We start from the raw sequence: 13,091 nt of genomic DNA, 5'->3' as shown, positions 1-13,091 counted from the left end.
AAAAAAATCATCGGAGATTTCAAGAAGAGTTTATCTTTATTCATTTAAATAAGCAGCTGGTTTTCACTCACTATAGGATAATAATACGTGTTTCTAAAATCTAGATTTACTTTCTTATTAACAATAGGTTAATTCCTAGTAGGGAGCTTAGAATTATTTCTATAAATTGAAATATCCCCCCTCCCGCTGGTTTACGTTGTAATTTTACATTTTGAAATGAAAGCCTTAATACAATAAAATTATTTTTAGTAATACAGAAAAAAAAAAATTAAAGCACACATTTAGAGGTAAAAAATTGAAAGCATATAAAAAATATTAATGATAATACATAAAATATTTATCATTAAAAAGTAAGGTATGACAGTCTTAAAAGCTCTAGGACACTCAACGTTTTTTAAAACCTCTAGTTCTTTCAGGACCTACCTCATTTTTTTACACATAAGAAACCAAAATACTACTGCACAAATACCCTTTTTCCTCCTGTCGTTCACAAAACAAAGGAAGGGCTTCCTCATACCTGATTTAATGATGGCCAGCAAGCCAAACAATGTTCTCATTTTACCATACCAGAAAAGGCAAGGTTTCAGACACAGGTCTGTCTGACTCCAAGCCAAGTGACCTTTGCCTGATTTCTTCATAAGAAAAAATTAAACTATGTTCAATATCTGAATGAGAGAAAGTATGATATATTTGAGAAAAATTTCCAGTAAAATATTTTTTATTTGTACTTTTAAACAAGTGAACCAGTTATGATGTAAATGTTATTTACATAAAACCCCTTTATCCCCAGCAATGTTGGATAAATGAAGTCTTGTGGATTAATAACCAGACTTCTGCTTTTAAAAAGGTAAGCAATGCATTAGTTTCCCTTCTATATACTGTAGCAACACCTGACAATATAATAAAAGCAAGAGACAGAGGGAGAGTCTTGACTCCATGAACAATATGTTTATTAAAGTAAAATCTTATTAACTCCACCTTGCTGATGTGGGACCATTGTCTCCTAGTGTTTATCTTTGTAATGTGTCTCAGAAGAGTTTGCTAAATAATTTTCTTACATGTTAGCATTTTAAACCTTTTTTAGCCTATGAGCTCTTCATAATCTATTTCTATGCCCACCGAAATAAGTTAATCCAAGATTCTGTGAGATCCCCCTAGATAAAATCTATGTTAACTCAAGTTTTAGAATGAATTTATTATCCCCCCTTACCACAAACCTATCATTTATTATCTTCAGTTACATTCTTTGTTCTCAGCAAGCCACTTCGAATTCTTTTTGGAAGCAGGCAAAGTAGAAAAAATAAATAATTAATAGGATGGCAAGCTACTAATTCAAAGCAAGCCAGACACCTCTCTGTGTTTTCAGATCGTGTGAGTGGTCTCTCATCTGAGTGAGGCCAATGCTGGGATCGGAGTGCTGATATTTGCCAAGAGCGGAGATCTCCATGTTGTCCATAAGTGGATATTTCAGCTGACTGTGTTTGTCATGATAGTAAATGACTTGGGTGGCCTTTGATCTTAAAAAGGCATTTTTAATCATTGGTAGGGTATTATATGTAGCCAAATTACTGATGATGCATGAATAATATTCTTCAGTTTCTGAGATGATTTCCTAAGAGGTATGATTTCTAAACATCAAATACTGTATGAACACAGTCTGTAGAAAACTCGAGAGAAGGCAGGGTGTGGCAGAAAGAGACATGGGCTTTGGGCGTTCTGGCATGAGCCTCAGCCTCAGCTCTGCAACTTATCTGAATGCTCCTGGCTAGGTAAATTAATCTCCTAGAGCTACAATCTCCTTACCTCAAGTGGGAATACTAAATCCTGTTCAGAACAATGTTTTAACAATTAAATAAGATTCCATAGATTATCCAGTATATGACGGAGGCTCCATAAAATTAGTCTCCTCACCTTGTTCTCTATGTTAAAAAAACAAAACCTTCTCTTCTCTCTGTTAAAAAAAGGTTAGACAACCTTATTTGTCTGGACTTCACCACTTATGGAATTGTGATAATTTGACCTTAGTTATTGTTTACCTATACATTATCGCCGAATAAAGGATTTACTAACCGGATTATGGTTAAGTGTTTGGCTGCTAACCAAAAGGTCAGCAGTTCGAATCTACCAGCCACTCCTTGGAAACCCTATAGGGGCAATTCTATTGTGTCCTATAGGGTCGCTATGAATCAGAATTAACTCAATGGCAACAGGTTTTTGTTTTTTTTTTTTTAACCAGATTGAAGGTAAAAGGATTATAAGGAGCATATTTAATGTGTGAATTAGTTCCTAAGTATTTTTATAAACTTTACCACATTGCATACAAATTGGTATATCTGATTATAAGTTAATATTAGTGTTAATTTCAAGCAGGAGCTCTGCTCTGAAGCACCCAATTTGTAAAGTGAACTTGAGAGTCCGGCTTCCCAATGTTTTTTAAAATATTATAAGCTCCAACTTTCATCCTCTACCTTCTAGCCTCCCCCAACAACAACATTAACGTGTGTCAAGTAGAACTGTGCTCCATTGGGTCATCATGGCTGTGACCTTTCAGAAGCAGATTGCCACGTCTTTCTTCTGAGGTGCCTCTAGGTGAATTTGGACTGCCAACTGTTATGGTCAGCAGCCCAGCCCATAACCATTTGTGCCAACCAAGGACTCCTCTGGGAGTTATAACAATCTGTGAAAAGTTGGGGCAAAGCACCCCTGTATATTACTGTTTTGATATCAAAGCCACCTGGCAACACAGGAGGATGACAGTATTCACCCTGTAATAACACCATTCAGGCAGTGGTATCCCCTTACTAAGTTTTTTCCTTTGGTTTCCAGTTTGCAACAAAGTACATTCTGGGAGATATTTCTACTTGTTCTAATAAGTGGTGTAACTTTCTCTCTGAACCATGAAGGCTTTACAGTTCAGTGGCCAAGAATAAGACTTCTTCTGTGCTCCAGTACATAGTCATGGCCAGACAGATGTATTTCCAGATCTTGGTGCAGTGTTAGGAAATCCTCGGAAAGGAAAATAGCTACCCCTGGCACTGTACCTATAAGCTATAATGTGCAAGCATTTCAAGCTTATGCAGCTGTGGGAGGAAAAGGGTTATCTTTATGTGCTTATTTCAATAATTATTTAAAAATAGGAAAAATGCTCTTCTTTTCTAAAAATATATTTTATAATTGTCATCTGCCATCTTTGATCTTACAAAGAGTTGCCTCTCAAATAATAATCCAAAAATTAAAATCTTTTTTTTTTTCTGGTAGATCATTTTTATTCTTTTTGAACTTTGGTCTTCATATTTCATTGCTTTTACATTTGATGTATATTCTGACCCAAGTCAAATTTAGGAAAGAATTTATTACTAGATTGGCTCCAAAATGTTTCTTTTCAGTGAAATGTTTATTGTTGTTGGGCAAGGAGAGACATTTCCTGATTACCAACAAAAGTTTTATATTTAGGTGCAATACCACCTATCAGGTAAGTGGTTAAGTGCTACAGCTGCTAACCAAAGGGTCGGCAGTTCGAATTCGCCAGGCGCTCCTTGGAAACTCTGTGGGGCAGTTCTACCTTGTCCTATAGGGTCGCTATGAGTTGGAATCGACTCGACGGCACTGGTTTTTTTGGTTTGTACCACCTGATAAATGAAAACATGTTTTTAAAAGCATTGGTATGTAGGGTACGCCCTCTTTAGAGTCACCCTTTGACTTTTTCCCTTACAGCTATATTTGGCAGGTAGAAAGAAAAATAACTTTCTAAATAGTCGTTCAAAGCAGACAAGGCCTCAGCATTATTGCAACTCATTACCAAATTTATTTTGGAGTTTTGTACTTCTCTGTGTCAGTTCAGCATCACATGCACACAGATTTTGACAGCATAGAGCATAACCAGAGACAGCTTACCCTTGCATTCTGGGCATGTATAGCTAAGAAATCGAGCCTGGGGACTAAATTTGGGAGGTATGCACTCCTGTGACTTTTAAATGTTTTACTTTGAAGTTCTTTCTATACTTGCTCATCAGTGTTAGCTGTTTGTATTCTTTGGTACTATAATTCTCTGTTGAAAGTGTTCTTTGTGTATTCCCTTTACCTTATATATTTTCTCAATTGCTGTTGGAAATGAAGCTTTTTCTCTGTACCCAGTCAGTATCCACAATATTTAGGCTGGGTTTTGGCTGTTGGGGTGGCAGGGGCAATCAATGCTCTGTCAGCAATAGAATCTCCTTGAAAAGGGAGCAAAATAAGAGACTAGTTTTTGAAAAAGAATAAGAAAGATAAAATTCAGGCTAACAAAGTCAGTGCCTGATGAAAATTAGAAAAATAATAAAAGCGAAGAACCAGATGAGACCGAAAATGTGAATATTTTTTAAGAAATATTAAGCAAAAGATCAAACAGTTAACAACAAAAAAAAAAAAACTCAGGTAAGAATGTAAACTTTACAGTGCAGAATTGTGGAGTATTGCAACCTTTTCTTTCCTGAGCAACATTAATGAGGAAAAGGAGACCTATCTCCATTCACAACAGTAACTGAGACCCAGCGTAGAGCCCATGAGCGTGTCAGTACAGTTTTCATATACCCATTGCTGTTGAGTCAATTCTAACTCATAGCAACCTTATAGGACAGAGTAGAACTGCCCCATAGGGTTTCCAAGGAGCAGCTGGTGGATTCAAACCACTGACCTTGTGGTTAGCAGCCAAGCTCTTAACCACTGCACCACCAGGGCTCCAGTTTTCTTATAGGTAGTAGCAAATGGAATCTCAGGTCTGAGGCAAATACATGCTTCTGTTACATGAACTTGTAAAGTATTCCTTTAGAATTATGAGTTTATTTAAAACATTTAATTCTATGTATGTGTTGGGGATTGATATGGAATTTGTCACCACATTTAAAATAGATTTACCCTAGTCCTCCTGTGGTATAGTTCTCTAGCACTTAAAAACTCTTACCCAGAATGAAGGGGAAAGGAAGCACAGGAAATACCTCAAATAGTGCCACTGACTAAAGTTCTAATTGTGTAGTATGGTTAGTTCATTTGAAAGACATAGACTCATTTAAGGGCTTTTTCTATGAATATTATTGTTGGAAAATTAGGTTCATTCTCTCTGTCACAGGTGAGTCAACTTTTTATCAAATTATTTATTATTTATCATTAATTCCCATTCTTTAAAAAATATTAAAATATTGCACCTAAGTTAACAGAACTTTTTCAGTTTGAAGATGTTACTTTTAAAATATTTTTAACTTTTTACTATTATTTTAATTTTTACTATTTAATAAATATTTGATACTAATGAACTTAATAAATGCCTCATATTTGCTTATTGCTTCAGAGCAGTGTTTTCTAAAACTTCAGCTAAAGCTGTGTATCATCTATATTATTATTTACTTAAAAAAAATTTTTAAATTCCTTTCTTTATTCTTTCAACAAGTACTTATTGGGTACACATTATGTACTAAGTACTACTTAAGTCACTTTTTTAAATTTAACTTCTTCTGCCTTATTCTAAGGTATAATATGGATAAAATAATAGGTATAATATGTTATTTGTATTTTTTAATATAAATTTATATGAATATATAACTATTAAAGATATTTAAAGTTTTATCTGTGTTCCACCTAAAATAATTTTACATACCACCACTGGGACTATGGGAAGGACTGCTTTGGTGTTTATAAAGTAACTTCATGCTCATTGTCTTTTTGGTTCCTCTCAATAACCTTTAAAGATGTGCACAATCGTTCCCATTTTACAGAGAACGCCGAAGCTTAGAAAAGTGGCATTCCTAATGGCACACAAATGATAGGCAGTTAAGCCAGACCCCAACCTTGATCTTCTAAGTTGAGTACTCTTTCCATTATGCCATTGCCCAACAACAGGAGCTGGTAACACTGTGGAAATAGAATGGCGAAGTGAAGAAGTAAAGAGAGAGCTTTTGGTCAGCTGCCTTATCTCTGTTTTGAAATGTGTGTGTGTGCTGTGGCTTGTGCTCCATCCTTTGACCTTTGTATGGCAGCTTCACCTTAGCACTAAGAAGAAGCAAAGTAATCACCAAGAGAGATATTATCAGGATTAGCGGTCTAGCATCAGTGATCCAGGTTCTTCTAATATGCACTGACCCTCTCAGAGGGTCAGTTTTGCTTCTGAAAGTTTTGTGCCTCCTCTTGTCATAATACTCCTAAGTTACTTCTGACATGCACTACATGCAACTGTACCTGTTAACCAAACCAGACCCGTTGCTGTCTAGTTGATTCTGATTCATAGCGAGCCTATAGGACAAAACAGAACTGTCCCATAGGGTTTTCAAGGAGTGGCTGGTGGATTCAAACTGCCAACCTTTCTCTGGCTAGCAGCTGAGCTTTTAACCACTGTGCCACCAGGGCTCTACGTGCTACTACACTGACCCCCAAATAAAGCTTAATTAAATTGCCAAATGTTTAATATGTGTTTTGGAGATAAAATAAGCAACTAGAGTCAGACTTGTCCAGAAAAACTCAATCCTCCACCATATGACACTGTCTGGCCTATGGATATGTTTTTCACCCTGCTGAACAGGCTGTGAGACTACAAGAATTTGAATGAGTAAAAGAAGGGTTTTAAGAGTCAAAGAATATTCAATGTATGTGTATATTTATACATGAGGTAATATGTGAAGTATAAATACATACATATTTTGGGAAACCTTTCATAATTCTTAAATGACATGCATAAAGAATTATTCTGACCATGATGGTCAATGCTATTATCGTTCTCATTAGAATGAGAATGTGCAGGCAGATTATGAGTAAATATAAATTATAAAGTCCTCCCAGATAGTAACTAAATAATTTATGAAACTCCTGGCTTGTGGGTATTCAAGAATACAAGCTTATAATTATAGCTAAGAGTATTAAGTGTCTTAAATTACTTGCTCTTTCAATGTTTTATTAAAATATTTGTATGTGTGTTTAACCTTAATAATTTTACATTTATGTATTTGATTTCCTAATGTTTTCTAGGTTTATACGTTAGCTAAGTAATTTATAAGGAAATGTTCATGAAATCATTAAATATGATTTCTATTTGACTAGAAAGTGAATTTATATATTTATTTTATTGTACTTTAGATGAAGGTTTACAGAGAAAACTAGTTTTTCATTAAACAATACACGTATTGTTTTGTGACATTGGTTGCTACCCTCACAACATGTCAACACTCTCCTCTTCTCTACCTTGTGTTCTGCATTACGAGCTTTCCTCTCCCCTCCTGCCTTCTCATCCTTGTCCCTGGGCTGGTGTGTCTGTTTAGTCTCATTTTGTTATATGGGCCTTTCTAATCTTTTGCTGAAGGGTGAGCCTCAGGAGTGACTTCATTACTGAGCTGTAAGGGTGTCTGGGGGCCATACTCTTAGAATTTCTTCAGTCTCTGTCAGACCAGTAAGTCCGGTCTTCTTTGTGCGTGTGAGTAGGAATTTTGTTCTACATTTTTCTCCAGCTCTGTCTGGGACCCCCTGTTGTGATCCCTGTCAGATCAGGCGGTGGTGGTAGCCGGGCACCATTTAGTTGTGCTTTACTCAGTCTGGTGGAGGCTGTGGTAGTTGTGGTCCATTACTGCTTTGGACTAATCTTAGAAAGTGCATTTGTTTGTTCTTTTGCAATACCATTTTTGGGGTATCTTTAAAGAGTATCTTGATTACTCAAGTGCATGAATATTTCCCCAGAACCAACACACATTTTTCATATATTACATTTTACCATACAGTGAAGTACTAAAATTCTGAAACATAATAAACTCGACATTTGCCTATAAATTTATATAATCTTATACCAAAAATACAGAGTCTGTGTCTGTGTGTGTACCTTATTTATATTTAGTTTCAGAAAACACTACTGTTCATTTTTCCTTCAAGGTCATTGAATTCCTTATAAATAATAAAGTTTTTTATAAGAGAACCTTAGAGCCTTAGAGTCAGATTTAAATGATGAAGTCATGGTAGAGAATTACTTCAGAAGAATCACTGGAAATTATCAAAGCTGGTTTGTAGACACTGATTACTTTTACCTACAAAAATGTAGAAGAAATCTGTCCAAATTATTATCTAAATTTCTGAAAATATATAATTTGATTTAAAATAGTTTGACCTAATTTTTTAGTGTATGTGTATGCACATAACATATTTCATAATAGAGATAAGACAGCTGACCAAACGCTCCCTCTCTCCTTCTTCACTTCCCCATTCTATTTCTACAATGTCACCAGCTCCTGTTGTTGGGCAATGGCATAATGGAAAGAGTACTCAGCTTAGAAGACCAAGGCTGAGGCCTGGGTTAACTGCCAATGATTTGGATGTTGTTAGGAATGCCACTTTTCTGAGCTTTAGTGCTCTTCTCATCTGTATAGTGGAGATGATTGTGCACACCTTTAAGGGTTATTGAGAGAATCTAAAGACAGTGAACATGAAGATGCTTTTTAAACACCAAAGCAGCCTTTCTCAAAGTGCTAATGGTAGTAGTGGGGTGTGTGTCTGTGTTTATAACTGTATATTTCAATGTGTGGTGGTATTGGTATGGTGGGAGAGGTTGAGCACTTTAAGAGTCAGACCTGAGTTTTAATTCCGGCCATGTTACGTAAACTCACTGAGTCTCATCTGTAAAATAATAAAAATAATACTAGTTCTATTATTGTATTAAATGATAGAACAATGTCTTTTACGTAATAAACACAATAGAAATGTTTTTACTGCCCCCCTTCTTCCTCATTTAAATAAAAAAATTGAAGACTTAAAAAGTAGTTTGACCTAAGTTAGTTTTTAAAATTAAGACCAGTGGAGTAAGTTTTCATTATGGCTTCTTGCTTTGATTCAACGTGAATCTCTGTTCTGTTGCTTGTATCAGTCCCTTTTGAGGTCTCTCATTAAGTCGCCAGTGAGCTCTGTTTGTGTCTAATACAAGCTTTGTTTCAGGAAAGCTTCCTTCCTACGGCCAAGAAGATCATTTAAATATAAATGGAATTACCTGTAGATTACATAAATGTAATGTGTGAAACATCTTTCATATTCCCTTCATGTAAGCAAATATGAGATGGAACCTCATTTCTAACATGAAATGGGAAAATGTATCCAGGCACCTTCTTTTTTTTTTACACCACGTGGATACATTCAACTTATTTAAGCTTTTCCAGTCATCCCAATAGAACACTTTTCTCCATGGCTTCTATTATAATTAACAGTAAAGTGTCATTGGAACAAAGTTGTCTCTTGTTCTGCATACAACAGGTTGGCTATCCCCAGTGAACTTTGTATATACCTGGATTCTTTAGGACAAAGTACAAAAATCATGAGAAGGAAAACTTTCCCATTATTTAGCTGTTTTTCTCATTGAATAATTAGAAATGCCATTTTCAGACTTGATCATGGAGACACTTTGTTAATCATTATGGTGTACTAGATTTGCGGGGGTCAAGGAGAAATTATAAATGATATTCATGAATTGGTCAAGAAGATATAAAGACAAAAGTTGATCATTTTCTTACTTATTAGTGTTTATTTTCTTACCCATGAGGCGTTGGTGACCTTTGACTTTTTATATAAAAGTGCTTGAGGTGGGAGAAAAATTGGAAGAAGAGATGACTGGGAGACTTGCTTTGGAGCTGTGTTTGCACATCAAGTGATGCTGTTTTTACTTAGATTGTTTTATTGTTTGGGGGATTTTTTTTTTACAGATCAATAAAAATAGCAATGTTTTTCTAAAGGTGTTTTTATTCACAAGTCATATACAAGTTTTTCTATTTATTGTTTTTTGGTGGTGACTTCAGGAACCATGATGGGGCCGCCATGAATCAGAATGGACTCACCCCTCTCCCAGTCACCACTGTTAGTAGGTAGCAATCTTCACACAATCTGGCAGTGATGAAGCAAGGCAGTGGACAGGACATACCCCTAAGGTGTAGCCACACCCTCTTCCTACATCAGTAAAGACTATGTGTGACCTGTTGCCAAACTAGTTTTGTGTCATCTGCAGAGCCTAGGTAATAAAGGTGCTCTGTGGTAGGTTAAGTGGTCAATGTGATTTGTCGTCTTTTAATTCTCACAATTCTAGCAGAAAGGTAGGTATTATTGTCCTCATATTCTAGAGGAGGAAACCGAGGCTTAGAAAATTTAAGTATTTACTCATGCCAGGAAGTGAGTAGGTAGAATTCAAACTCAGACCCACTGTCTCCAAACCCCGCACCCATCACTAACCACTTCTTTTGTCCTCCCCTGATGGAATACAGATTTGCTGAGTATCAGTCAGTGGACAAAGCAAGCCAGGATCTCTGGGACATATGATTTTGTGAGGTTATTTAAATTCCAGGTTTTGTTCCCAAACATGATTTTCAAAATTTTGAAAATTTCAATGCCAGATGGTCTTTCACTTTCATTGATGTTGCAGCCTGGAGCCACGAAATCAACCTCTGATTGAACAAGGACAGACATTTGACAGGGCAGTGAAAATTCAGCTTCCCCATCCCCATGCAGTGTCTGCTGGAAGGGCAGGAAAGTAAAAGCAGTGTTTAACAATTTCAGGTCTGGGTAATGTGGTTTGGTCTTCGTACCTTCACTCAGGTGGAGCCCGAGAAGTTGAAGACACTAACAGAAGGTTTGGAAGCCTACAGCAGAGCCCGGAAAAGGAACAGAAAGTAAGCCGCCCCCCCCCCTTTTTTTTTCTTGTTTTTCAAGGATATAATTTACTGGTTTTCACTCAAAGGGATAATGAAATCTCACTGATTTTGTCCACCTTGTGGCCTGCCTAAGTGCAATTTAATAGTTATCACCAAAGAAGACCGTTATTCGCAAGCAGAATTAGCTATTCCAGAAAATATTTTCTTAACATTTTGTTTATGCTGTGTGGGGGATGTGCCTCTTCCTCAGCTCTTTCCTCACTCCTCCATCTCCATTCCACTCATTGAGTGAGAAAGAAAATGTGATTAATATTCACGATGTGTAGCAATTAAATAGTCTTTGGAAGTGTCACAGAAGTACCCATTTGAACCTCAAATACTTTGGGGAGAAATACCCCCACTTGTACACATGTAAATAATTATGGCAGTTTTAGGTATCATTATTTCATATTAAGTGAGAACTACAAATGTACTTGTGTATATGTGTATGAAAAGTTATTTAAAAATACATGATTGACATACCCTTTCAGTTGCTATAATCCACGCTATCACACTACCAAGAATTGACTATTAATTAATTTTGTTCATTTATAAAATGGTTGTCACATTTCTCCCCAAACATTGACACATAGGCTTAATGTTTTTGAATTTTACCATCTTTTAAAAAAATATCACTTTAACTTTTGCTTCTGCATCAAGCTTTACAAAGTAGCTATCAGAATGATTAATAATGTATTTTATAAAAAATGATTATATAATGAGATCACTAATATCTATTAAAGACTCTTTCTGTGGTGTCTTCAATAGTTTCTGCCAGAGGCAAAAATTTAGAAAATAAAAAATCTTGAGAAGAATCTCTTCCCCTCACTTGTTGTTGTTGTAGTTAAGTGCAGTTGAACAAATTCTAACTCCTAGCAACTCTATGTACAACAGAATGAAACATTGCCTGGTCCTGCACCATCCTCACAATCATTGCTATGCTTGAGCCCGTTGTTGCAGCCGCTGTGCCAATCCATCTCTTTAAGGGCCTTCCTCTTTTTCACTGGTCCACTATTTAGCCAAGCATGATGTCCTTCTCCAGGGATTGCTCTCTTCTGATGACATGTCAGAGTACGTGATACATGAGATGAAGTCTCTCCATGCTTGCTTCTAAGGAGCATCCTGGCTTTACTTCGTCCAAGACAGATTTGTTCATTTTTCTGGCAGTCCATTCAATATTCTTCACCAACGCCATAATTAAAAGGCATCAGTTCTTCGGTTTTCCTTATTCCTTGTCCAGCTTTCACATTCATATTAAAAAAAAACAAAAACCAAACACGTTACCGTTCAGTTGATTCCAACTCATAGCAATCCTATAGAACAGAGTAGAGCTGCGCCATAGAGTTTCCAAGGAGCAGCTAGTGGATTCAAACTGCAGGCCTTTTGGTTAACAGCCAAGCTCTAACCCACTGTGCCACCAGAGCTTCACATTCATATTAGGTGACTGAAAAATACTGTGGCTTGGGTCAGGTGTACCTTAGTCATCAAAGTGGTATCTTTGATTTGTAACACTTGAAAGAAGTCTTTTGCAGTGGATTTGTCCAGTGCAATCCTTTGATTTCTTGACTGCTGCTTTCATGGCTGTTGATTGTGGATCCAAGTAAAATGAAATCGTTGACAACTTCAACATTTTCTCTGACTGTCATGATGTTGCTTACTGGCTCAGTTGTGAGTATTTTGTTTTTTTTATGTTGAGGGGTAATCCATACTGAAGGCTGTAGTCTTTGATCTTCATCAGGAAGTGCTTCAAATCCTTTTTAATTTTAATCAAGCAAGATTGTGTCACCTGCATATCGCAGGTTGTTAATGAGTCTTCCTCCAATCCTGATGCTGCATTCTTCTTCATATAGTCCAGCGTCTCAGATTATTTGCTCAGCATACAGATTGAATAAGTATGGTGAAAGGATACAACTCTGACACACACCTTCCTGATTTAAAACCATGCAGTTTCTCCTTGTTCTGTTCAAATGACTGCCTCTTGGTCTATGTACAGTTTCCTCAGGAGCACAATTAAATGTTTTGAAATCCCCGTTCTTCACAGTTTTATCCATAATTTCTTGTGATCCACACAGTTGAATACCTTTGCATAGTCAATAAAACACAGGTAAACATCTTTCTGTTATTCTCTGCTTTCTGCCAAGATCCATCTGATATCAGCAATGATATCCCACGTTCCATGTCCTCTTCTGAATCCAGCTTGAATTTCTGGCAGTTCCCAGTCAATGTATTCTGCAACTGCTTCTGAATTATCTTAAGCAAAAGTTTACTTGCATGTGATATGAATGATACTGTTCAATAATTTCTGCATTCTGTTGGATCACCTTCCTTTGGAATGGACGCAAATATGGAGCTCTTCCAGTCAGCTTGCCAGGTAGCCGTCTTCCAAATTTCTTGGCACAGACGAGTGAGCACCTCCAGCAC

At 36.5% G+C, this 13,091-nt stretch overlaps 1 protein-coding gene across 48 annotated transcripts in view; it reads left to right on the top strand.

The window, feature by feature from the left end:
- Positions 1-13,091, top strand: part of MBD5 (methyl-CpG binding domain protein 5) — a 444,773-nt gene that overhangs the window by 412,775 nt on the left and 18,907 nt on the right. For 46 of the 48 annotated variants that reach the window (XM_064287180.1, XM_064287215.1, XM_064287194.1 and 43 more), the window contains 2 exons: positions 791-847; positions 10,576-10,649. In XM_064287180.1, the coding sequence (XP_064143250.1) occupies positions 791-847; positions 10,576-10,649 (131 nt within the window). The remainder of the gene's footprint in view (positions 1-790; positions 848-10,575; positions 10,650-13,091) is intronic. The other 2 variants (XM_064287220.1, XM_064287218.1) reach the window with 1 other exon arrangement.

This window comes from Loxodonta africana, chromosome 6 (genome assembly GCF_030014295.1).
Source record: "Loxodonta africana isolate mLoxAfr1 chromosome 6, mLoxAfr1.hap2, whole genome shotgun sequence".
Lineage (NCBI taxonomy): Eukaryota > Metazoa > Chordata > Mammalia > Proboscidea > Elephantidae > Loxodonta > Loxodonta africana.
The sequence above is the reverse complement of the archived record's forward strand: the minus strand, read 5'-3'. Positions and strand labels throughout refer to the sequence as shown.